We start from the raw sequence: 24,388 nt of genomic DNA on the forward strand, positions 1-24,388 counted from the left end.
GAAACAGCTGCTGGCAAGGTTCTGACAGATGGTTGTGTCTTGGTGGCAGCAAGGACACACCCAAGAAACACCCACATCAAACCACACCCTGTTTGGCTTCTGTCATGGCCGGCAGAATTTCTTGAGGAGCAAGCCAAAAAACGAGGCCAAATCAGCATGTGCAGTTCCCCTTTAACATTCTAAATATCATCATGACACCACACTTCAATTGTTTTCAAATGTCTTACTCCTCATGAGTAGGCTCTTCTTGCTTATCTAACTACACTGAACAAAAATATAAATGCAACATACAACAATTTCAAAGATTTAAAGTTAGTATAGTTAAAGTTCATATAAGGAAATCAGTCAATTGAAATAAAATCATTAGGCCCTAATCTATGGATTTCACATGACTGGGAATATATATGCATCTGTTGGTCACAGATACCTTTTTTTAAATGTAGGGGCGTGGATCAGAAAACCAGTCAGTATCTGGTGTGCCTCATGCAGCGCAACACATCTCCTTCGCATAGAGTTGATCATGCTGTTGATGGTGGCCTGTGGAATGTTGTCCCAGTCCTCTTCAATGGCTGTGCGAAGTTGCTGGATATTGATGGGAACTGGAACACGCCTTCGTAAACGTCGATCCAGAGGTTCGCAAACATGCTCAGTGGGTGACATGTCTGGTGAGTATGCAGGCTATGGAAGAACTGGGAAATGTTTAGCTTCCAGGAATTGTGTACAGATCCTTGCAACATAGGGCAGTGCATTATCATGCTGAAACATGAGGTGATGGCAGCGGATGAATGGCATGACAATGGGCCTCAGGATCTCGTCATGGCATTCAAATTGCCATCAATAAAATGCAATTGTGTTCGTTGTCTGTAGCGTATGCCTGCCCATACCATAACCCCACCATGGGGCACTCTGTTCACAACGTTGACATCAGCAAACCGTTCGCCCACACAAAGCCATTCACGCGGTCTGCCATCTGCCCGGTACAGTTGAAATCAGCATTCATCCATGAAGAGCCCACTTCTCCAGCGTGCCAGTGGCCATCGAAGGTGAGCATTTTCCCACTGAAGTCAGTTACAACGCCAAACTGCAGTCAGGTCAAGACCGTGGTGAGGACGACGAGCACGCAGATGAGCTTCCCTGAGAAGGTTTCTGACAGATGGTGCAGAAATTATTCGATTGTGCAAACCCACAGTTTCATCAGCTGTCCGGGTGGCTGGTCTCAGACGATCACGCAGGTAAAGAAGCTAAATGTGGAGGTCCTAGGCTGGTCTGCGGTTGTGAGGCCGGTTGGAAACAGCTCTGGTGGACATTCCTGCAGTCAGCATGCCAATTGCACGCTCCCTCAAAACTTTAACATTTGTGGCATTGTGTTGTGTGACAAAACTGCACATTTTAGTGTGGCCTTTTATTGTCCCCAGGAAGGAAAAATGCTCACTAACAGGGATGTAAACAAATTTGTGCACAAAATTTGAGAGAAATAATATTTTTGTGCATATGGAAAATATCTGGGATATTTTATTTCAGCTCATGAAACATGGGACCAACACTTTACATTTTGCATTTATATTTTTGTTCGGTATAGTTAGACAGGCCTTCACTTCCTGCCAACTAATTCAACATAGGTCATATTGACCCAGACTCACACGTTTAAGCACAATAACAGTTCAATCGAGTACAGGCTTAACTGAATGACAACAGAGACAGAATACAATATGGAATTTTATTGAATAGTTTGGGGTAGGCCTCGTCTCCGAGGAATGCTCCTCAGAGCCAGATGCTGATGACAGGTTGCCCTGGGCAGCTGGTATCGGAACCCACTGGGAGAATGGGGATCCGATGATGGGCCTTCAGTTGGTGGTGGTGGGGTGGTTGAAGGTCGTTGGAAGACTGTTACTGCAAAACAGCAAGTGGGAGACAAGGTTTGAGTTGACAGATAACTCCCCTAGATTTACACCCATTGGTTGAAAGAAAGGAAAGTGATTATTGCATGAGTGAGCCCATAGGTTAATCAGCAACCGTGGTGGAATTGCCTTAGTGTGCCATGCTGATTGAACTTTCATAACTACATGATACATTTCCATTCACAACCATAACAGTAGACCCTTGCATAGTAAAACAGCTTCCCACAGTAGCCTCAGGCACGTGTTCATCCATGGAGAGTGAGGCCATCACACAAGTCCTAGGTGAAACATTTGAAGGAGAGACAGGGGGGGGAGAGAGCGAGAAAGAGCGAGAGCGAGATTACACCAGTCATGGTCATTATCCTGGCTTTTGTGGTTATCTGAACTGTTTTTTCAAGCTTTGGATGGTCTAGACAGAGAGTGCATTTGGTCTCTGCAGGAAATAACTGTGTAGGATACTCAGTTGGTGTTTTAAAACGGATTACTTCTTCTGGGATGTAGGCTGGAACTTTTTCCTCAGTGTATATCGAACAATGCGTCATTGGTTGGCGGATAGATGACATCACTTTGGGGTTCTTGTGGTGAATTTTACCTCTTTAGGCAAGTTGCCTTTTTAGCTTCTCCCAAAAATGTGCATGCAACCGATTCATCTGAAACTGTTGCTTCAAGAAATTCTTCAGACTTTGTGTGATCACAGTAATCCAGTGAACGGACATGTTCACACAGACTTGAAGGGTAGATTACTCCTTTGTGCAAATTAATTATACTGTCACTTACAAATCGATCTGTGGACACCGTAGATCGAAATGGCTTGCATTGAGTGATAGCCCTGGTTCCCACGGACACAGAGTATATTTTCTGAGCCTGTATGACGTAGAATATGAAATCTGAAATCACCTGAAGCTGGGATGTCCCTCCTACCATTTCATTTGCTCTTCCGACTGTCCATCAACTCCTGGCTGAACCCTACGTCACATCCACTGACAAAACATATGCCTGCAATCGTTACATCGTAGCGCAGCAGAAGAGAGTGGTTTTTTATCAGGGTGGCACATTCAGAGATTGATTTATAGCCATTAATCTAAAATAATAAAACAAAAAACACTTCCCGTTTGTCAGACAGACAAGCAGGCATGGAGGACAGTGCAGATGATGTAACAGGAGAAGCCCCTTGACACGACAACAGGTGAATTGTCATGTTATCTCTCCTGATTATTTCACACTGGGGGCAGTGATAATGGCCATCTGTCCTGCAGTAGCGGTGCGTGGGTAAAATCACAGGGGAAGCCAAGCCGGGGACAAAAAGCCATATTACAACCTCTGTTGTGATAATTGCGTTGTTTGCTCTATAATATCCTGTTAGTTCATATGCCTTGCCACCGTGATATATAGGCCTAAAGCCAAGACAATAAGAAGACACAGTGGCAGAATAAATTCAACCACACTTTTGTTTCATCACAAAACCGGAGAGCAACATCTGTCCACAAAACATATTGCATGTAACAAACAGTTACATGACCTACAACATGGTCAAGCAAGTTTATGTTTCTGACATTTTCGGACTAATAAACAACTATTGGGGAAGCCTGGCTTCCCTTGGCATCCATGAATACATGCCACTGCTGTCCTGCAGTCCAAAATGCATTAGCAAATATTTTTATCTAGATAGAAATGGACAGAAATTAGTCAAGCACATCATGACATGAATGATAATACAATCTACGAGACTACATGGATAAAACATCAGCAAACCAGACACTGTATTTTTTGCACAGCTATACAGAGTGTACAAAACATTAAGAACACCTTCCTAATCTTGAGTTGCACCCCCTTTTACCCTCAGAACAGCCTCAGTTCATCTGGGCATGGACTCTACAAAGTGTTGAAAGTGTTCCACAGGGATGCTGGCCCATGTTGACTCCAATGATTCCCACAGTTGTGTTAAGTTGGCTGGATGTCCTTTGGGTGGTGGACCATTCTTGATACACCCGGGAAACTGTTGAGCGTGAAAAACCCAGCAGTGTTGCAGTTCTTGACACAAACCTTGGCCGCCTGGCACCTACTACCATACCCCGTTCAAAGGCACTTAAATATTTCATCTTGCCCATTCACCCTCTGAATGGCACACATACACAATCTATGTCTCAATTGTTTTAAGGCTTAAAAATCATTATTTAACCCATCTCCTCCCCTTCATCTACACTGGTTGAAGTGGATTTAACAAGTGACATCAATAAGGGATCATAGCGTACACCTGGATTCACCTGGTCAGTCTTTGTCATGGAAAGAGCAGGTGTCCTTAATGTTTTGTAAACTGAGTACATGGCTCAATAGATTGGCCTTATCAGTGGGCCTCTTTCTGGCGCAAATGATTCAATACCATTGTCTTCCCATAGTTGGCTAGCTAGTAATCTAATGAACTAGTTAACACAGCTAGCTAGTGTGGATGTGCGTTGACTTCCTTGAGTCAGTAACGATGTTATACTACCTAGAAGGTTTTCTTAAGTATTGCAAAGAAATTGAAGGAGACCCACCAGTTGATGAAGTGAAAGATGGTCAAATTGCTTAATAGGGCTCTATTCAATCTGTATCGCTGAAACGTTACAGATTGCGCAATATAAATGTTACATTAATTTCATGATTGAGCCAACATATGCAACGTTTACCGTGAATGCAGTTTTTGCTAACGCGGGATCATTGTCTTTAAATTTCAATCACACTGTAACGCTGAACTTCCTGTATCCGGATTGACTAGAGCCCCTAGGCATACATTAGACTATGACATACATCTTGACATTTTGGGAGCACTCACAATATGCGAATTGTCTGCATAATCTTGTCATCCGGAAGTCTGCGACATTTCTGCTAGACCCCTCCACTGTCCTGCGATTTCCGGACGTGTCGTGGCTAGGGCTGTGGCAATCATGACATTTTGTCAGTCAGTTATGGTCATGCAAAAGTGTCAGCCAGTGAAAGGCGCTGAATGGTCAATCCGATGTCTGCATTTACGGTGACATGGCCTCTGCAGAAGTCAGGGCATTCATACTTCTTGCGCTTCGAGGAAGTTGTCAAGGAAGTGAGTTTGTGTTTATAGAGGACCTCCTGCCCCCACCTACCATCAACCTATCATGTCAATGCGGAGCTATATTGTTACAAAATTTGAGAGGCGCACGACGATGTGGTACGGAGCTCAATTTGGCCTCTGCATACCTCCAGAGGCTCCGCTATTGCGTCACAACCTCCATACGAAGCCTCTGACCACATTTTCGGATCAAGCATACATTGTATTTATCATGCAAAAGACTGCCGGGACCGTTTATTAACATAAACACATTTAGCATCTCCAGGGGCCTCTTTTATCAACCGTGCATAGGCACAAATCTGTGCGTAAACCATGCGTGGGATCATTTCCACGCTAAGTGTGAGATTTGTCATCAATATAAACGTTTGCTTGAGTGTGCAAGTACATTTAAGCACAGCCATGACCATGTGTAGGCACAGTGCCATGAGGTGGAATAAGGCAACTGCTTGTCAAGAATGGGGAAAATATATGTTGAAAATGTGTGAAATTGTGAGAATAATAATTACATCCTTTTTTGATTTAATTGTATTTCCATTGTGAATTCATGCAACAACACTTGACAGGCTACACTCTAAAAAGAAAAGGTTCCTGGAGGCTCCTTTAGGGGTTCTTCAAATTGAAACTGTGGGGGAACCCCTATAAGTTCTTCAAATAACCCTTTTTAATGGATCCTCAAAGAACCGTTTGAAGAACCTTTTGGGGTTAATTTTTGAACTACCCCCCCCCCCCCCCTATTATTATTATCATTAATAATAATAATAATAATAATAATAATAATAATAATAATAATAATACACATAACAATAACAACAATAACACAATATTTTAGTGGTCAGTGTTTATTATGATTTTAGTGGCAAAGCAGAATAAAAAAATCTAAATATGAGGTAAACTCCCAGCAGAGCCCCAAGTCCAATGGGTATATCCTCTGACATGTTGATGTTAATGTGTTGATGTGCTCCGTATCCATAGCAAATAATGATTTTGCAGTGCATGGTGATCAAACAGGTTTCCTGTTATATTCATCAGAGGTGTAGGGAGGGTGAAGTCTGTGAATCCAAAAAATAGTAATTATACAGATGTTTTATTAAACATGCACACAACAGTATTCATACCTTTGTTTTTGTGGTAAATGTGAATTTAAAAAACTGTTTTGATAATGGTTTTCATACACATACCTTGTTTCATAATGTAGAGGCCTATGGGATTTTCATTGAAGAGGTAAGGGAGGAGGATGGTAAATGTGATCTGCATAACATACCACTATCAATTGACATACCTTTGTATGCCTCCTCCCTTACCTCCCCCCTGCAGGTATACAGACAGGGAGGCATACAAAGGTATGTCAATTGATAGTGGTATGTTATGCAGATCACATGTACCATCCTCCCCCCTTACCTCTTCAATGAAAATCCCATAGGCCTCTACATTATGGTATGTGAATGAAAACCATTATCAAAACAGTTTTTTTCATTCACATTTAACACAAAAAGTTAAAAAATTAACCCCAAAAGGTTATTCAAAAGGTTATTTGAGGATCCATTAAAAAGGGTTCTTCGAGGAATTTATAGGGGTTCCCCCACAGTTTCAATTTGAAGAACCCCTAAAGGATCCTCCAGGAACCTTTACTTTTTTAGAGTGTATAGGGAGCTGTTGAGGATGGATGGCTTGGCGGTGTGTGTTGGTGAGTGTTACTCATTTCAAGTACATTTTCCATTGCTAAAGCAACTTGCATTGTCCTAATGGCCCTCCTTTTCACCTCTATTGCTGTCTCGAAAAAAATAAAAAATAATCTAAGCATAGCGTAGCTTTTTTTGGTTGCGCCGTTGTAGGCTATTTCATGTTATGGCGTTGTATATTCCCACGGGCTTTAAAGGGATGATTTTGATCATATATAGTTAATTAGGAGGGTTTCGAAATGCAAACAGCCAAGGTCGAGCACGAGCACTGAACATGAAAACAATTGGTATGTTTCAACGTTATCTCTTACCCGTGTGCGTATGACGCTCGTAGGATTGTTTGATAAATCACACTTTTTCTATGCCTACTAACATTCTAAATTCCGTTCGTAAGCAGTATTTTAGAATGGTTTCTACACAAAATTGATAAATGAGGACACAGGCCTCCACGCATACAAACCGCATACAAGCAGCTTCGAACATATACATTTAAAAACATGGAACATCTACATTTAAAGAAGTCTAATAAATCCATTTAATATATACCATCACAATAAATCCATTATTTATTTTAGGCAAGTCTAAAGAAACATTATGATATGAAGAAGATGTATTTCAGAAGAACAGAATATGAGTTGGCCTACTGTATGTTATCTGACACAAAACTTTAACTTTATTATAATTTATTGGCCTGTGCAAACCCAGTCCTCTTTAAAAAATATATGTTATAGTCTAAGGCAAATCACATGGACTATAAATTGTATTATGCCCAATCCACAGATGAATGTAGGTGAGCCTAAATGAGAGCCATGATAAAAATGGAGTCTATTTCATGTTTATTTAAGCAATGACACAGATTTCTTTTCAAGTTATAGAATAAAATGTTTAGAAAATCGTTTTTTTTATTTTTTAAATACACACTAACTTCTATATTAAAAACAATGCAATTTATACAGTATAATCATACAAAATTGATCCTGATCAATGGACATTGGGATGTTTTACAGTTATTTTTTCAATAACAGATTGTTCCATTTCTAATGTTTTGTTGTTTTCTCTCACTGCCGAAAGCTTAAAAGAAGTCTGGAATTGAAATGTAGTACCAATGTCCTTTTCCCTTTCTGCACCATACTTGGAGCAGTTATTTTGTGCATATCAAAACTATAATACAATAGGTATTCATGTTCTCTCTCTTTCTTTTTTTTTTCTCTTTTATTTTCTCTCACTCACTCACACACACACACACACACACACACACACACACACACACACACACACACACACACACACACACACACACACACACACACACACACACACACACACACACACACACACACACACACACACACACACACACACACACACACACACACACACACACACAGATAATTATGCACATTTACAGACATTTACATTTTGGTGTGTTTGGGTTCATCATCTTCATTGTGATGGGCTATGGAATCTTTCTTCTGCATTTGAAGCTCCTCTTTGTCTGATTCTTCCTTACTGCCTTTGTCCCTGAACTGGGCCTCGATCTCTACAGGGTCTATGTAGGTATAGAAATAGGCCATGATGGAGAAGATGACACACACTGCCACTAGGAGGGAGGCGAAGAGGATAAACTCTGCCCACTGTAGGAGGAAAGAACACAAAGATTTGACACCTGTCACATATTTACCTCAACAGATCTAGCCCTTGAGGTATGATTCATGGGCACTGAAGACTTCAACTCTTTCACCCAGAGAGTCAGGGCTGGCTTGCCCTATACGCAGACCACGTGCTGCAGGAGTGCTATGAGTGCGTCCTCAGAGCACATAGAATGAGAGAGTTATCTGTAGAATGTAGGTTGGTGGCACTGTACCTGTTCTTCGATCTGTGCAATCTCAGCCACAATAAGCACAATAAAGTTGCCAATAGCTACAGTGAACAGCCAGCCTGCTTGCAGCACTGCCTTCATGTTGCTCGGTGCCTTTGAAGAAAGATATATAGCTTAGTAAATTATGCTGTGAATTGGAGTACGGCCACCCATGATTTTACAACTGAAAATTCAAGAGATTACTTTATACTTTCCCCTCTTTTTGTGCAGATCAAAATGATTCAAGTTCAGCACAGGGTCTATCAGATGACTAAGTGTAGACTAGTAAGGTTGTGTGTGCTTCACCTGTGAGTAAGAGAACTCCAGGCCAGTAACAGAGAACACCACCTCTCCACAGGTAATGAGGAAGTACTGTGGGATCTGCCAGCCCATATGGAAGGAGTTGGGCTGGATGTCCTCAACCACAGAAATGGATTCCCAGCACTATATAAAAGAGACAATCAAAACTGTAACTTACTGAATCTGATTATGGGATATATCACTGTATTATTAAGTGATACATAGAAGGAGTGAAACTTACACTCACGCCCCATGAGAAATCACTGGGTATAAGGATAGTGTAAGAACTTCCGAATCCAAATTCTCTGGAGTATTCACATGTGTTTGCACCACTGGTAATGGTGAAGGTGGTTCTGGAAATTAGTAAGAAGAGATGCTTTGGAAATCTGTGTTTGTGAGTCTTAAGCCAGATAATGTACTGTAAGCAAAATCAGCTAAATACACATTTTAAGGATTTAGCTGCATATTCTTTATGTCATCTTCTTTATTATACTGCATATTTGCAAGTATAATCATGAATTAATTCCTTACTTTCCATTTGATATGAGAGAGTAGTTGGAAGCAGAGGAGTAGTCAATGGTTCCAAAAGTTGACACATTCACCGCTCCAGCCATCCCATTAACAAATCTGGAAATTAATACATATAGAGTTGAGAAACAGCAACAACAAAAAAAACACACCCAAGTTAACCATGAATGGCTATAGATTATCTAGAAATGTATGTTCATTTAGGTCATCTCAGTAAACATTGGGAAATGCATTCAAAATCACCTGATTGCATTGGCCCCTTGCTCTGGCTTTGCCATCAAATCGTCAGTCTGCAACAGAGGATCAGAGAAAATGTATATTGACTTAATGCTCATGATGTTAATACTGTACTTTTATAAGGGTGTAATAATAGGTATGTACTTACCACCTCCCACATTGGGGCACTGAGGTTTGAGGGAATTAGAAGTGTTTGCCGCTTTTCCTTTGCTAAGGAAATAGTCCTAGATATTGCAGGATTCTGAAATGAAACTTTGATGCTTTCTTCTTCAAATGTAAGGTAATTTGCACTAGCCTGTAAAATATATGAGTGGACTTAAATCAGTTTCACAGCAAGGTATAAACACAGTGATAAATGTCTTAATGTAATGTTTTGGCTGATCATAACTTTATAATTCTACTTAAACCATAAATTGAGGACCTTATTACTGATGAATGTGTTTTTTTTTATGACCATGTTTTTCTTTCTGCTTGTATTTAGTATTTATATTTTGATGTGTGTATTTTCTGTAATTTATGTAATTCAGGGCTCATCTGTAAAAGAGACCTTGGTCTCAGTATGGCTCCCTGATAAAATAAAGGTTCAATAAAAAATGTAAAACGTATTCTTCTAATAGTCATCAACATCTGTTTAAGACTTCTGCTAATACAGTCGGATTTTGTGATATGAATCCCTAAGAGAAGTGAACCTCCTTAAGATGGTTTACCTGAGCTGCTTCAATCCTTAAGGGATCATTATTGGGTAGGGTAACATTCAAGGGGTTACTGCCCATGTTGAGTAATTTTAATTGGCTCTGGGAGGATGAAGGGAAGGTTGGCAAGGTTTTCTGAAATAGATACAAGCAGAGTCATATACATATAGATTTTAATATATGGCTCTGGGTACTAGTAAGGATTTAGAAAACATAATCTTTTTGTTATGCATTCCAATTCTATAGGCAGTGAAAGCATTGCCATTAAGAGGGTCAACATGGGATACTCTGCACTTTTACTTCCTCATAATATAGATTTCCTGTAGCCTGGGTTCTGGACTGTTTCTGCATACAACAATGCTACATCTATTCCTAGCCATACAAGACATGATAGCGACAAAGAATACTTTGCTAAACCAGAAACAAACTGCCACACAATGTAGATGTATTGTAGACACTTACATCAATCTGGATCTGTACCAAAGCTGCAGCAACAAAGGCCATAGCTGCAAAAAACATCCCCACTGTCATTCTCCTCAAAGGACTGTTGAGGAAAGGTTCATGGTTAGATTCCTAAGCATGCTTACACCTGCCTCTTCACTGTTTTGTAGATACTGTACAGGCATGTGTTTTATAATTTTCTTTAAGTATAACTTACGTGAAGTTCAGGCCACATTTCTTTATCAGTGGGTACACCACACTGTCCATGATAGGTACCAGAGTCAGGATCAGGATGGGGTTGACAGTCTGTCAGAAATATGGTTTCTATGGTAAGAAGTGCGTTTAACCATGGATGGAACAAATCAGGAACTTTAAAGTACCTCTAACTTACCTGCATTTGATCAGGCTGCAGAATGAGGAACCCCTGGAAAGAGAGCAAGGTCATTACGAACATGAACAACGTGCAAATTGTAGCTTTAATTTACTTTTTATAGTGGGATGTTTTTGCAAACATACAAAGTTCCCATCCATGGTGGTGGCCTGAAGAGTCCACCTAGAGCCCTGTGAGGGAGCAGAACGTTTTATTTGATTATACCACATGGATATTACAAGCTATGTTACATCACACGTTGCAGGACAAACTAGACTATTTTCCAACGAATCTCAGATACCTTTTGGTCAAATAGGGTCCAGAACATGGGAAGGGGAATGTACAGAAATAAGACCTTCAGCACCATCTTTATCTGAGCAATGAGGAGTTTCTACAAGTACAAAAAGAGAGAAAGAAAATATGAGGTGTTGTTCGTATATTGGAGACTGAACATGACATTTATGTAGAGACAGTAGGAGAGTTTACAATGTAGAGTACCTCATATTTCTCTTCGGCCCAGTCCATCCAGTGCGTTCTCTTCGGGTAGGAGCTACTCCTGTGCCTGAAGCGGTTCTTTACTGCAAACTGTAAAGGCGAGCAGACACAGAAATGATCCTTTCAGAAACACCAGGATGGCTGCAGGGAAGAGTCCTCCAGTCATTTTTCACATTGTTGTGAAAGTTGATGCAATTATGCTGAATGCTGGTACTAGATAATGTTTGACTTACCCCAATACATTTACAAACATCCAGCATAATGTTTCCCTGCGGTTCAGTCTTATGGTACATACCACTTCCAATTATGAACACGACTGTAGGGACAAAAAGCACTGTCAAACTACATTTTCATACTCTTTATTAGTATAAATATTACTGCAAAACCATGGGACAAGGTACAGATGTAGGATTTTCATTTGATCACTCTTTTGTTGCTGAGAATTTTCCTGCACTGCAGGAAATGCAGATGAGCTTCATGATTTACATAAATGTACTGAAAACCCACACTAACACATTGTTATATTAACAGTATTGCACTTTTTATGTAGCCTACTTTTAGCCGGCTAATAGTCTGACCACCGATCCAGCAAAATGATGGACTAAACATTCAAATCCTGTTGCTGCAGGACTTTTTTGATGTGACAATATAGGTCAAATTCAGATCCTACATCTGTAGGTAGAATAGAGAAGATGGTAGAGAAACTAACCAAGGGCGACCACCATGAGCGCAGCAGGGACACCAAATGCCAGAGGGTAACACTTCTGCTGGCTGTGGATGCCACACTCCTGGCCTAAACAAAGGTTGTGTATTAAATTGTTATTTATGCAGATTTGTGGGAATATCTTCAGACAGCATTTAGGCAGTTATTATACATAGTCTGCCTGGCTTGGACATGCCCCCTACCTCTGAGGATTGGTGTGATGATAGTAGACAGGAGACTCCCACCATTGATACACAGGTAGAAAACAGAGAAGAAAGTGCTCCTCTGTTTCGCCTGCAAAAATAAAAAGGAATAGATTTGCATTACGTGTACATTTTGTATATTATGTGCCATTCATAGGAGATACATGTACATTACACTTCTCAAAGGAGCAAAGGTTCTCCTACATGTTCTTAATTTCAAGGTTAACATCGGTGTATGTGGGATTTACAATAGCTTTGCAGTTGTGGAGAGGAACTATCAGCATACTGACAAAGACACAGACATAAGATGCAGTGGTGGTGTCATTCTCTGAATACTGAGTTATTCTGCTAACCTGGTGGTCCTGAAACTGGTCTCCTCCAAAAGCAGCTACACATGGTTTGATACCACCTGTACCCAGCGCAATGAGCAGCAGGCCCACCATGGACAACACACTGAGAGAGGAGGCAGAGCAACATTGTTAGGCCATGCCTGCAGTAGCACCTCACAAAGTCCATGTAGTCAGGACATACCCCAGCAAGTGTTCTCATGTGACTTGTGTTTGCGTAAGCGAATCTCTGAACTTGACTTGAAGTGAGGATGACTCACATATGCAAGGTCAAGTTGTCTGGCGTTCCATCTCTGTCTGTGTCCGTGATGTCATGAACGGCGCTGACTGCCATCACAACCTGGCCAATTGCATAGACAATGGACAAGTAGATGATGGTCCTGCGGGAAGGGGAAATCAAGGTGTTAGCTACCAGTGCAAGAACGGATTCCTGTTCTGTAATACAATCTAGTTCTAGGGCTCCGAACAGTCACTTACTTAAACTTGCCCAGCCAGGAGTCTGCTATAATGGCTCCCAGGATGGGAGTCAGGTAGCACAGAGCCACAAAGGTGTGGTAGATGGAGGTGGCCAGGTCATCATCAAACCGGAGGAAGTACCTGAAGTACAGCACCAGCACAGCTGTGGACAGGGGAGAGAGAAGGGGAAGCTCCTCAGGATGGGCACTCCACACAGCCACTATATTTATTCCCAGTGGGCAAAACTTGTTGAAATTATGTTTTTTCAACCAGTTTTGCTCACTGGGTTATAACTGTTGATTACGCCCATGAAGTTGTTGATAGTACATACTGTATCATATTCTTACCTCGCATGCCATAGTAGGAGAATCTCTCGCAGAACTCATTTACAACAATGAAGAATATGCTGAGGGGATAGCCACAGACTTCCTGTGCATACAGACACAAAATAATGACCATATTACGCTAGTATCTTTATAATTTAATCTATACTATAGCTGAATAAAAGCCAATTTACGTAAAATTGGAGAGTGCAGTCAAAAATAAGGATTACCTTCCAGCTATGATATTGAATGAGATACACACACTATATATACAAAAGTATGTGGACACCTGTTCAAATTAGTGGATTCGGCTAATTCAGCCGCCACACCCATTGCTGACAGGTGTATAAAATCGAGCACACAGCCATGCAATCTCCATAGACAAATATTGGTAGTAGAATGGCCTTACTGAAGAGCTCAGTGACTTTCAACGTGGCACAGTCATGGGATGCCACCTTTCGAACAAGTCAGTTTGTCAAATTTCTGCCCTGCTAGAGCTGCCCCAGTCAACTGTAAGTGCTGTAATTGGGAAGTGGAAACGTTTTGGAGCAACAACGGCTCAGCCGCAAAGTGGTAGGACACACAAGCTCACAGAACGGGACCGCAGAGTGCTGAAGCACGTAGCGTGTAAAAATGATCTGTCCTCGGTTGCAACACTCACTAACGAGTTCCAAACTGCTTCTGGAAGCAACGTCAGCACAAGAACTGTTCGTCGGGATTGGACTCTGGAGCAGTGGAAATGCGTTCTCTGGAGTGATGAATCACGCTTCACTATCTTGCAGTCAGATGGACGAATCTGGGTTTGGCGGATGCCTGAAGAAAGCTACCTGCCCGAATGCATAGTGCCAACTGTAAAGTTTGGTGGAGGTGGAATAATGGTCTGGGGCTATTTTTCATGGTTCGGGCTAGGACCCTTAGATCCAGTGAAGGGAAATCTTAACGCTACAGCATACAATGACATTCTAGACGATTCTGTGCTTCCAACTTTGTTGCAACAGTTTGGGGAAGGCCCTTTCCTGTTTCAGCATGACAATGCCCCCGTGCACAAAGTGAGGTCCATACAGAAATAATTTGTAAATCGGTGTGGAAGAACTTCACTGGCCTGCACAGAGCCCTGCCCTCAACCCCACCTTTGGGATGAATTGGAACGCCGACTGCAAGCCAGGCCTAATCGCCCAACATCAGTGACTTAACTCACTACTGCTCTTGTGGCTGAATGGAAGCAAGTCCCCGCAGCAATGTTCCAACATCTAGTGGAAAGCCTTCCCAGAAGAGTGGAGGCCATTATAGCAGCAAAGAGGGGACCAACTCCATATTAATGCCCATGATTTTGGAATGAGATGTTCGACGAACAGGTGTCCACATACCTTTGGTCATGTAGTGTAGCTGAACATGCAAGTTTGAATTGTGTTGCATAGTATTATTTCAATTTAGGGCTAGTTTATTTAATCTAGGAAGCATTTCTTGATGTTTCAGAGCATCAATTGTAAAATAAATTAATCCAGACAATGGACAGCACACTAAAAGTCTTACCTTTGACTTGACCTTCTTAACACCCTCTTCATCTTTTTGTGTGTGAGAAATAAAACCATTAAGTTAAATATATAAAATATTCTAGATATCTAAGCAGGGTACTGGTGTAACAATTAAATAGATGCAATTTATTATCACCAATAACATAAGCCTATCAGAAAATGCCAGATATCTGAATAGCATAGAGCCATAACATAATTTAACAGATGCAAGTTTAGCAATTTTAATAGCATTTTGTTGCCTGACCTGTCATGATGGCAGTGTATAGAGACTGCTCCTTGTCCTGTAACGTTTAGTATCCTTTAGTGATCCCTATCAGGCTAACACAATGATCCCTACCTCTAAGGCTAGGAGGCATGACCCTGGAATGGTATCCCAGAATGCTGTTTTATGGTTTTATCTTATGTGAGAACACCAGAGGTTGGAAGTTGAGAGTCTGTCAATACCTCGAATTAGCTAATAATTAGATAATACTGTATGATAACAACAAAACAACAAGCTACTAGTCTACTTCCATCAATGTTGTTGTGAGAAAGGTTAATAAGGAAATCAAGTAGAAGTGCAGAGAAATGAGTGAATTTTATTTAAAAGAAAAGCATTAGGGAACATTTCTGTATACAGCAGAACAGTGACTTTCTGTTAAATAAAAATAAAAAACCCAATGCTTCCCAAATATAAAATGATTTCATTAACATTTGAATGAACACTAAAATGGTAAAAGCTTCATATAACTTCCACAGTAGGCCTCGTCTCTAGATCCACACCTCATTGCTTTGGCAAGAAGGACAAACATCATCTTACAGTGTATTGAACCCAACACAGCAAGACACCTTGCAAAATACAAATATTGCACTCCTTTTTTATATACAAGAATGAACAGCTTGGAATATACTTATATGCAAATGGCTTAAAAAAAGAAAAATCCCATTCTAAGACATTTCAGTGATTAAGGTCGAACGCTAACGTTTTCATAGGAGGCTCTTTTTCCAATAAGTTGCAGCTTTGTAGAAACATAACAAGTCTTCATGTACATGTACAGAGAGATGAATGCCAATGTATGCAGCATATATAGTTCGCCAAGACATCAATATGAGATTTATCAAAGTGGAATAATGTACATACAAAATCACTTGAAGAGTTCAGAGTAGAAGACAAATGATCAAAACAAAGAGATAACAATGAGACAACAGTAGGCTGATGAGGAGCTAGTGACATCACATGCACATTTGTGTTGCTTTAAGGATCCCTACAGGGACGTCTCCACAGGAAACACTACCATTGATGTCATATATATATATATCATGGAACCCAAACACTACACAGACAGGAACCCCAGTCAGAGTCAGATACAGGGTGGAGGATACACCAGTCTCCCCTCATACTGTATGTCTGCTCCACAGATAGACAACCCCCCCCTCCCCCCCACCCCCACCCCTCTCTGTTCATGTGGAACTCCTTTAGTTCAGTCGTCCTCATGGATCAATGTCCCTGGTCCCATCCTCCAGAGTGGCTGTACTGTATACGATAGTGAAAACAGAAAACGACATAGTCCTTTGTCCTGACCCATGGGACAAGCCAGAGAAGGTGTGAAAGAAGGTTAAAAGAACATTAATATTGTCTCACTTTAGTCAGAGCAAACTTGATGATAAGGAGAGCGGTGAAGCAGGAATGGGGGCTCGTGGCAGCTCTGGCACACTGGTTGGCGCCTGCATGCGGAGCGTTGAGGTCAGGGGTCAGCCATTCCCGGAGGGTCTCACACCACAGAGGAGGAGTTGGGCATGCCCGCGATGGTGGCACCGCTGGGTGTGCCACTGATGGCATTGAAGATGTGCAGCGAGTCTGGAAGAACGCTCTTCATGCCATCCTCCACTGGACTGATCTGGAAGGGGGAGGAAGGGAGCGAGTTCAAGGTGATGCTAAAGGATAAATGGTCTATTTTAGACAACTTAATTAGGATTAATCACACGTAATGAAGCCCATGCCAAAGATGTTTTACCATCCAATCTGCTCATGTCAGCACAAAGGAAAAACAGAGGGAAAAAGGCGTTATCAAAGATCATAAAATATTAGACTATGAAATTCCAATGCCTTATAATAACAGTTACTTTCATAACAATCCTCAAACTAAACTGTTTCACCAGCATTGCAATCAGAACAAATACAACAGATTCTTCCAAAACGTACAAATCATTAAAAACGACTGAAGCACAAACAATATTGGATCCCAATGTTTGTTATGCTAGCAGGTAGCTCCTCCTTACTGGCTCGTGCATGATGGCGGACAGCTCTCTGGCCAGGTCTCTGTAGTTGGCCTTCATCTCGTCATGGTACTCCTGCTGGTCCTCTTTGATCAGCCGCTCGTTGATGCCCAGGCCATGGCCACACGCCTCCACAAACTGCCTGCTCCACAAAAGGCCAGTGTCATACATAACACATACAGTATGTAATTCATGGTTTTCTGTAATTACTTAGTGGATAGATACGTTGTGTGGCATGGGAATGTGTGTTCCGTAAGAACTCACCTAAAGACTTCTTTAAGTTGTTTGACCTTGTTGTCAGGATACTTCTTGGTGCTGGCATCATCCAGGAAAGCTCGGGCATATGCGAGGGGACCGGCATTTACCTAAAGGTGAGAAGAACATTTATTTTATATTGGCAAGTTTAGGGATGTCTTTACCATATAATACGTCTAAATATTGAATAAAATAGGTGAATGGGTAAAATAAAGTTGTGTTTCTGTGCTCTGTGAGGACAGAGGATGTGGTTTGTGAGGACAGAAGATTTGGCATGTAAGAAGAGGATGTGGTTAGTGAGGACAGGGGGTGTGGTTTGTCAGGACAGGAATTGTGGTTTATGGCCTGCACCTGGACACTGATGCTGCCCTGTAGTTTGAGCTGCAGGCGGATCATGTCCACATCACTGGTGGAAACCAGCTGTCTCAGCTCGCCCACCTTCTTGCTCATCTCATCTATAGCCACCTCTATGGGGTTCAGGTCTGTGTGATGCTGGTACATCACCGCAATACGCTTCTTCACATAGGGGAAACAGTGTGTTGCTATGAGAGAGAGATTGAGAAAGAGAGGGATTGAGAGAAAATGGATGTGAACACGGTTGCTCACCCTATTAGGTGCATAAAACATCCTCACCCACACATGCGTTTATTAGGGGTTCAGACAGATATGTGTTCTAAGCAGTTTCTACAGCGTGAGACTTGCCCATTCACTCACTAAAGAAAGACCTTTGAGGCAAGGCAGCCTTATCAGATAATGAAGATACAAGATAAAGTTTGTACATTGCAGTCTTTTATACTGTAAAACAATAAAACACAACCAATTAGGATGAAGAAATATTAGTAACAAAGAGCTGACATACTCAGAACCTAATCAGATATTGCCATTATTGCACAGGACCCTTCCAATAGCAATGTTATGCCAGGTAGAGATACAGGTATAACGGCGCTAGCAAAGGTTTCTATGGGTATGAGGTGTTTGTCTAAGTAAATACTGTAGATACTATGACACGTTTAACATCAATATTCCCCTGTGAGTGGATCTGTGTTGACTGATGCGTTTTATTACTGTTGTCTGCACCAGAGCATGATCCTTGGACTACACATATCTGTAGATTACCTGGATGCCTCCCCTTTTCCAGCTACACGCAGGGAATGTTCTAAGCAGTATGATGGATCATGTTTGAGTGATAAGGAATGTGTCTGATATTTGTGCACATTCTTTTCTGTGAGAGTCATCTATAGGTACTGTGTAAGTAATAGGAACATCTTATATCTTATCTTAACAGATTTTGTCAGGCCTCCTGTACATCCATGAACATAAAGTCGGAATAAGATGTCTACCTATGGGTCCCTTCATTGGCCCCAACTGCCTAGATGAAGTGGAACACCTACTGGTGAGGATGGTCCTGCGTTTGCACTGCTCCTCCACCCCTCCCTGCTTCTTCCCCGACACGGTGAAGGGCATCTCGAAGACAAAGCGCCGGATGTTGTGGCTCTTCTCAAAGTCTGTCTTCCTGTCCACCAGCTCCTTCTCTTCCAGGAATGGGGTGACATGGGTCACCTGGATGTAGGCATACTTTGAGTCTAGATCTTTAGGGTTTATCTGGATAGGACACGTAACACAAAGGACCAATCAGAACCATCAAAACACAAATCGAGGGTCAAATACCAAGAGTAAAAATTTGACTCTCACCCTCCCAGAGTCCTGAATGATCTTAACATTCTCTGGGCCAAACTTGTCAGAGTAGAGCTTGAGTAGCCTCTGAGATATCTCTGACAGTGGGGTGAATTTGGGTTCTTTGTAGATATACTCTTTACCATCTTCATCCTCAAAGAATCCCTAGGAGGAAGCCAAAAATACACACTATGGTTATAGTACATACAGTACTAGAGAAAATGAAAACAAAACAATGGAAACCCAAATGTGAAGGTGTTCATGTAACAATGACGTCAAAAGCAGTATGAAGACTAAAAAAAACAACAGATTACACCACCACATTAACATTAATGACCAAGGCACTATGCCGTGTTGACTAATTGTCTGTGGAAATGGGATGAGTGACAGCAACAATTTCATATCCTGACCCTAACAGCAAGAAATATTCCCAAAATACATATCCCTGGATCGGTCACAGTCAAAGCACAGAAACAAACAACAACACTGATCTAGGATCAGTGCTTCTGAACAAATAAAAGGATGGACGCAGGGGTTTGGATTTCACTCCATCAAAGGGTGTTCAGTATTTATACCCAAAAACCAATAATAAAAAATCCCTCAACACTGTAGCTGAATGGGGAAGTAGCTATCACCTGGATGAATGGATACAGAGACGAGAGATGGAATCCTCCCATTGAACCTTGACTAATATGCTTGTTGTCAGGGCAACACTAAGCCAGGCAGTAGTAAAGAGTGCCGAGATGGATGAGCTAGGTGGCGGTTAATACCACTGACTGCACTAACAGGGGCACGTCACAATCCTTAAGCTCTAATGCAGCGTGTTTACCACAATATTGACTTTCTCATTCATTTACCTCAGCCTCAGAGTCAGTAAACTGGTACTGCTACGGAGTGGTAGGTAGAGCAACAGAAAACAAAATCATAGTTATTCCAACACTACCCAGACTACAACTATAGCAGATACGTGTTCACACTCTAACGCCACATACAGAAGTAACACCAAGGAACATGGTTCTATGAAGGTTTCCACTCCAACAAAGCAAACTGTCAAAAGCAACAACTGCAAAACACAAGAGTTAACACAGTGAAAGAAGGAAGAACCAGGTGTAAGAAGACTTTGAAAATAACATTGGAAAATGGAAGCAAAGAAGACAGTCTATTCCTCCATTGAAACAGCAACATGCAATGCTGTTGCAACAACCAAACAAAAAACGTTGACGGAAGGTTCGTGAGTTAATGTAACTGCTAAGAACTTTAAGCAGCACATTTTGGCTGAAAGATGTCATGGATTACAGCAGCAGCACACCACACATAGATTTTGTCTGCTCAGGAGCAGATCCTACTGCAGAACTTACCGCTGCCTTTAAAGAGGATAAAAAACAGGGGGAAAAGTATTAGAATGGATAATAAAAAGGCCACGTGACCTGGTCATGGTTTTATCAATCAAAACGCTTCCAGCAGCTCCCATGCTCAAATCAAGTTATTTTTTTGGATAAAGGGCACTTATTAATTTAGCCATTTGCACCTTCAATTTGGATTTATCTTAAACAATACAGTGAAAATATAATTAGTGCAAAATCTAAATACCTGCATACCATACTTGAAAGAGCAAAGCAATAGTATAGTGGGAAAGTGAAACAACTTGTTTGATCTCCATTGCATTGTTTTTGTGGTACGACAGCCTACCGTCAGATTTCAATCGTTAGCTCACCTGGCCAAAGAAAGCCACTCTGAAATATGTTCCCAGCAGCCTCTTGCCCGTGTGCATGACCTCTGTCACTTTGCTGTAGGCACGATGGAGCGTGTCGTACAGGTGAGCCAGTTTCTGTGGAATTGAGAAACGCACAAACACACCGATAAGAATCAGCATCTTTTCTCAAAGTTTGGCCCTTTATCCTTAAGTGTTGGGCCCCATGACATAGACAGTGGAACCAACAGAGGGTGCGGGTCTGCTGCTGTACCTCAAAGTCCCTACGCTTCTCGTAGATGGGGATGATGAGCTTGTAGATGTCTGAGATGAGCTCATAGCGCTCAGCCTTCCACAGGCCATCAGCACACTCCTCCAACAGCTCCATCAGGACATCCTGTATGGGAGCGAGAACGAGAGAAAGAATGACTTTTCATACAGTGTCCACACGAAGGAGATCTGGCTATACACAACACATGTAAGGGCTTCATTTCAAAGCTTTATGAAGGTTAGCGGAAAGAAAAAAGTACTAGAGGCCTATTGTCCTTGATGCAACGCAACATGAACAGTTGTGTAACTCTAATGACATCGTGTATAATGAGGATATGGTGAACAGGATATGAAAATGGGATTTAAATGCACATTTGTTCCACATCACCTCTTAATGGCTATTGGACGGCTATCATATGCCACAATGGTAAGCTACGCTGTGCCTTATTAGAGAAAAGAGATGATTTCTTTGTAATAAATTCAAAAGTACCATTAGACATGAAATTGGTTGCGTCTTTCGTTTTGCATGTTGTTTGATAGTGCGGAGCAGAGCTGACTCACTGATAACTGATCTCTACAAGATAGCTGCCTGGTTATCTCCAAGAAAGTGCAAACTCCAAAATTTAAGAGCAAGTGTGCTGGAAATGATCCAAGGATATAAACTGAACATAAACAAGATAAGAGTTGTATATGCCCCCCCAAAAAAGGACATTCAAACGAGCACCAGAACTCATGTCTTGACCTAGCAGCATAGAGCAGCTGGCTGCTAGTCTCTCACCTCGTTGAAGTGGACATCCTGCATGCCCACATCCTCCATCATGGACACCTCTTCATCAATGTTGGGAGTGACCACCCGGAAGGCTGAGCAACCCTGCTTGAACATGCCTATGGACATTAAGGAAATGGGAACATCATCAATTTACCAAATAGAAAGACATGTTCTTATTTCTGTGGTATTTTATACAGGTTATACACTAAGGGGAAAATATAATTTAATTCAGAACATTATCTGGTTTCCAAAAAGGCAAAAAGCCAAAGTTTGTTGTCAGGGAAACAGAGAATTGCTCTCTCATACAGTGTGCTATGAGTGGACCTGCTTTCACAGAGCTGATTATCCCTCTGGTGTTAAGAAGCTGTGTGTGAAACAACACAGACCGACAGTTTACACTATGTTACATTACAAAATATGTGGCTGTATGTATCAAGCATCTCATAGCAAAAGTACTAATTTATGATCAGTTTTGCCTTTTAGATCACATTGAATACGGACAGGGAGGACCTGATCCTAGATCAGCACTCTAACTCTAAGACGCTTGATACATACTAGGGCTGGGAATTGTCAGGGACCTCACGATACAATATTATCACGATACTTAGGTGGAGATACGATATGTATTGCGATTCTCACGATTCTATATGTATTGTGATTCCACACTGCCATTTTATTGCGATTCGATGTTCCAAACATTTGCTCACCAAATCTCTGCTGCAGAGGGACAAGAGAGAGCCATGAGAAAACGAGTTTTGATCAGTCATAGAAATAAAAGTGCTGAAAACAACTATTTAAAAAGAAGACGGAGAACAAGCTATGAAGGAGTTTTGGTGCAGGTACAGCCAACTAGCGCAAAAATAATATTGCGATATTGTCAAAACAACACGCAATATCGTCAAAAATAATATCCCGATATATCGATATACGGCCCCTGATCGTATCGGAACCTAGAAAGAACGACAGATTACATAGCACTATGTACACTAATCACAGTATAGTATTGGACTACCAACTAATAACTAACTAATAACTACCAATCATTTCATTAAAATCACATTGAGCTGACCATTCATGAACCCCTTGTGAAGTTCTCCTGTCTTGAAAAGAGACAACGGCACCATCGAATGGCAATCATCAGCAACATCTCTACTGCTGACGGAAAACGCACCTTTTCTCCGGAGATACTCGGCCACCAGTGCCGCCACGTGCACATAACACATGGCTGCCTGTGAACAACAGAGAACATCACAGATACATCAGTATGTTTTACCAGCCATCCACATGACTTGAATTCATCATATAACATCCTCATACTGTGTATATAGAGATACTACCATAATCCATTCCTTAAATAACTACACCTATCAATATAACACCCATCCCTCTGGCATTGACTTATACTTATATATTTTTAGGCCCAAACTCTGACCCCTAGCCTGGTACAGACCTCAGACAGGTCTCCATTCTTCACATGGATGCGAGCCATGCTGTCCAGCCAGGTCTTGCGGAGTTCGGGCGTGCTGGCGTAGGACTTGGCAAGGCTATACTGCAGGTCCACCAGCATCTCCGGGTCCCTCTCATGCTCCTTCATCTGAGCCGTGGCCATCAGGACTGTCCGGATCCGCTTGGTCAGGTCCTTCACATCTGACGGGAAAGCGGTGTTCTATACAGGATAATACAGCAGATTATTCAAGTGGTCCAACCTTGGATGTAATACATTTCATATGATATGTTCATTAAAGACCAAGCAATACTGATGACATGGAGTTAGAATGAGAATAGCGCGTCCATCGGGTTCTGACCTTGATGGTTTTGTCACTGTTGGCACAGTTGTTGATGATGGACAGGGACTGTTGGAAGCGGGTTCCTCCGATACCGATAACGTCAGCGATCAGCTGACTGACGGCGATCACCACCTGGGCGAGAGGGCAGGAAATGCACACATCAATACCAAACTACTACCATAACCATCAACCAAACCGCTCTTTAGGAGAGTTCCATAGTGTGCTGCTACATAGAGATGTTCTGAGGAGACAAATGTATGAGCACGTAGAAGGGAAACCCTGTCTCTCTCACCTGTAGGTGAGTGCGGACGAAGGACTTGCGCCCGGTGTAGTCAAAGTTGCTCTTCATGAGGAAGTAGAGGAGGTGGGCAGCGTCACTGCGGATGGAGCTCAGCTTGGAGTTGCAGCACTTCAGGATCTCGTAGCAGAACGAAGCACACATGTCCGCTCGGCCCTCGAAGAAGGTGCAGGGGAACTGGAAACGGACACATAGTGATGATTAGATACTTGGCATATTTAAGAGAGGTGTTAAGAATCAAT

General features: G+C 41.8%; 2 protein-coding genes across 11 annotated transcripts in view; both read right to left on the reverse strand.

The window, feature by feature from the left end:
- Nucleotides 1–8,062: 8,062 nt before the first annotated feature.
- slc15a1a (solute carrier family 15 member 1a) lies at nucleotides 8,063–15,398 on the reverse strand (the record flags this gene model as incomplete). Its single annotated transcript, XM_084179240.1, has 23 exons — nucleotides 8,063–8,293; nucleotides 8,524–8,631; nucleotides 8,824–8,961; nucleotides 9,059–9,170; nucleotides 9,349–9,444; nucleotides 9,589–9,635; nucleotides 9,731–9,877; nucleotides 10,290–10,409; nucleotides 10,737–10,818; nucleotides 10,933–11,021; nucleotides 11,107–11,139; nucleotides 11,232–11,276; nucleotides 11,387–11,476; nucleotides 11,584–11,670; nucleotides 11,814–11,896; nucleotides 12,290–12,373; nucleotides 12,487–12,577; nucleotides 12,840–12,939; nucleotides 13,094–13,213; nucleotides 13,311–13,452; nucleotides 13,637–13,718; nucleotides 15,146–15,177; nucleotides 15,392–15,398. The coding sequence occupies 23 exons, from the start codon at nucleotides 15,396–15,398 to the stop codon at nucleotides 8,072–8,074; spliced, it is 2,157 nt and encodes a 718-aa protein (XP_084035366.1). The 3' UTR covers nucleotides 8,063–8,071.
- Nucleotides 15,399–15,705: 307 nt separating this feature from the next.
- Nucleotides 15,706–24,388, reverse strand: part of LOC311144065 (dedicator of cytokinesis protein 9-like) — a 127,332-nt gene continuing 118,649 nt past the window's right edge. For 5 of the 10 annotated variants that reach the window (XM_084180012.1, XM_084180011.1, XM_084180010.1 and 2 more), the window contains exons 41-53: nucleotides 24,141–24,323; nucleotides 23,867–23,980; nucleotides 23,512–23,727; nucleotides 23,131–23,290; nucleotides 22,071–22,177; nucleotides 21,297–21,419; nucleotides 21,047–21,160; nucleotides 19,351–19,497; nucleotides 19,050–19,260; nucleotides 18,010–18,200; nucleotides 17,668–17,768; nucleotides 17,407–17,545; nucleotides 15,706–17,024 (exon numbers count right to left, since the gene is read on the reverse strand). In XM_084180012.1, the coding sequence (XP_084036138.1) occupies nucleotides 16,899–17,024; nucleotides 17,407–17,545; nucleotides 17,668–17,768; nucleotides 18,010–18,200; nucleotides 19,050–19,260; nucleotides 19,351–19,497; nucleotides 21,047–21,160; nucleotides 21,297–21,419; nucleotides 22,071–22,177; nucleotides 23,131–23,290; nucleotides 23,512–23,727; nucleotides 23,867–23,980; nucleotides 24,141–24,323 (1,932 nt within the window). In that variant the 3' untranslated portion in view covers nucleotides 15,706–16,898. The remainder of the gene's footprint in view (nucleotides 17,025–17,406; nucleotides 17,546–17,667; nucleotides 17,769–18,009; nucleotides 18,201–19,049; nucleotides 19,261–19,350; nucleotides 19,498–21,046; nucleotides 21,161–21,296; nucleotides 21,420–22,070; nucleotides 22,178–23,130; nucleotides 23,291–23,511; nucleotides 23,728–23,866; nucleotides 23,981–24,140; nucleotides 24,324–24,388) is intronic. The other 5 variants (XM_084180017.1, XM_084180016.1, XM_084180015.1 and 2 more) reach the window with 2 other exon arrangements.

Source organism: Coregonus lavaretus (genome assembly GCF_964263955.1).
Source record: "Coregonus lavaretus genome assembly, chromosome: 16".
Taxonomy (NCBI): domain Eukaryota; kingdom Metazoa; phylum Chordata; class Actinopteri; order Salmoniformes; family Salmonidae; genus Coregonus; species Coregonus lavaretus.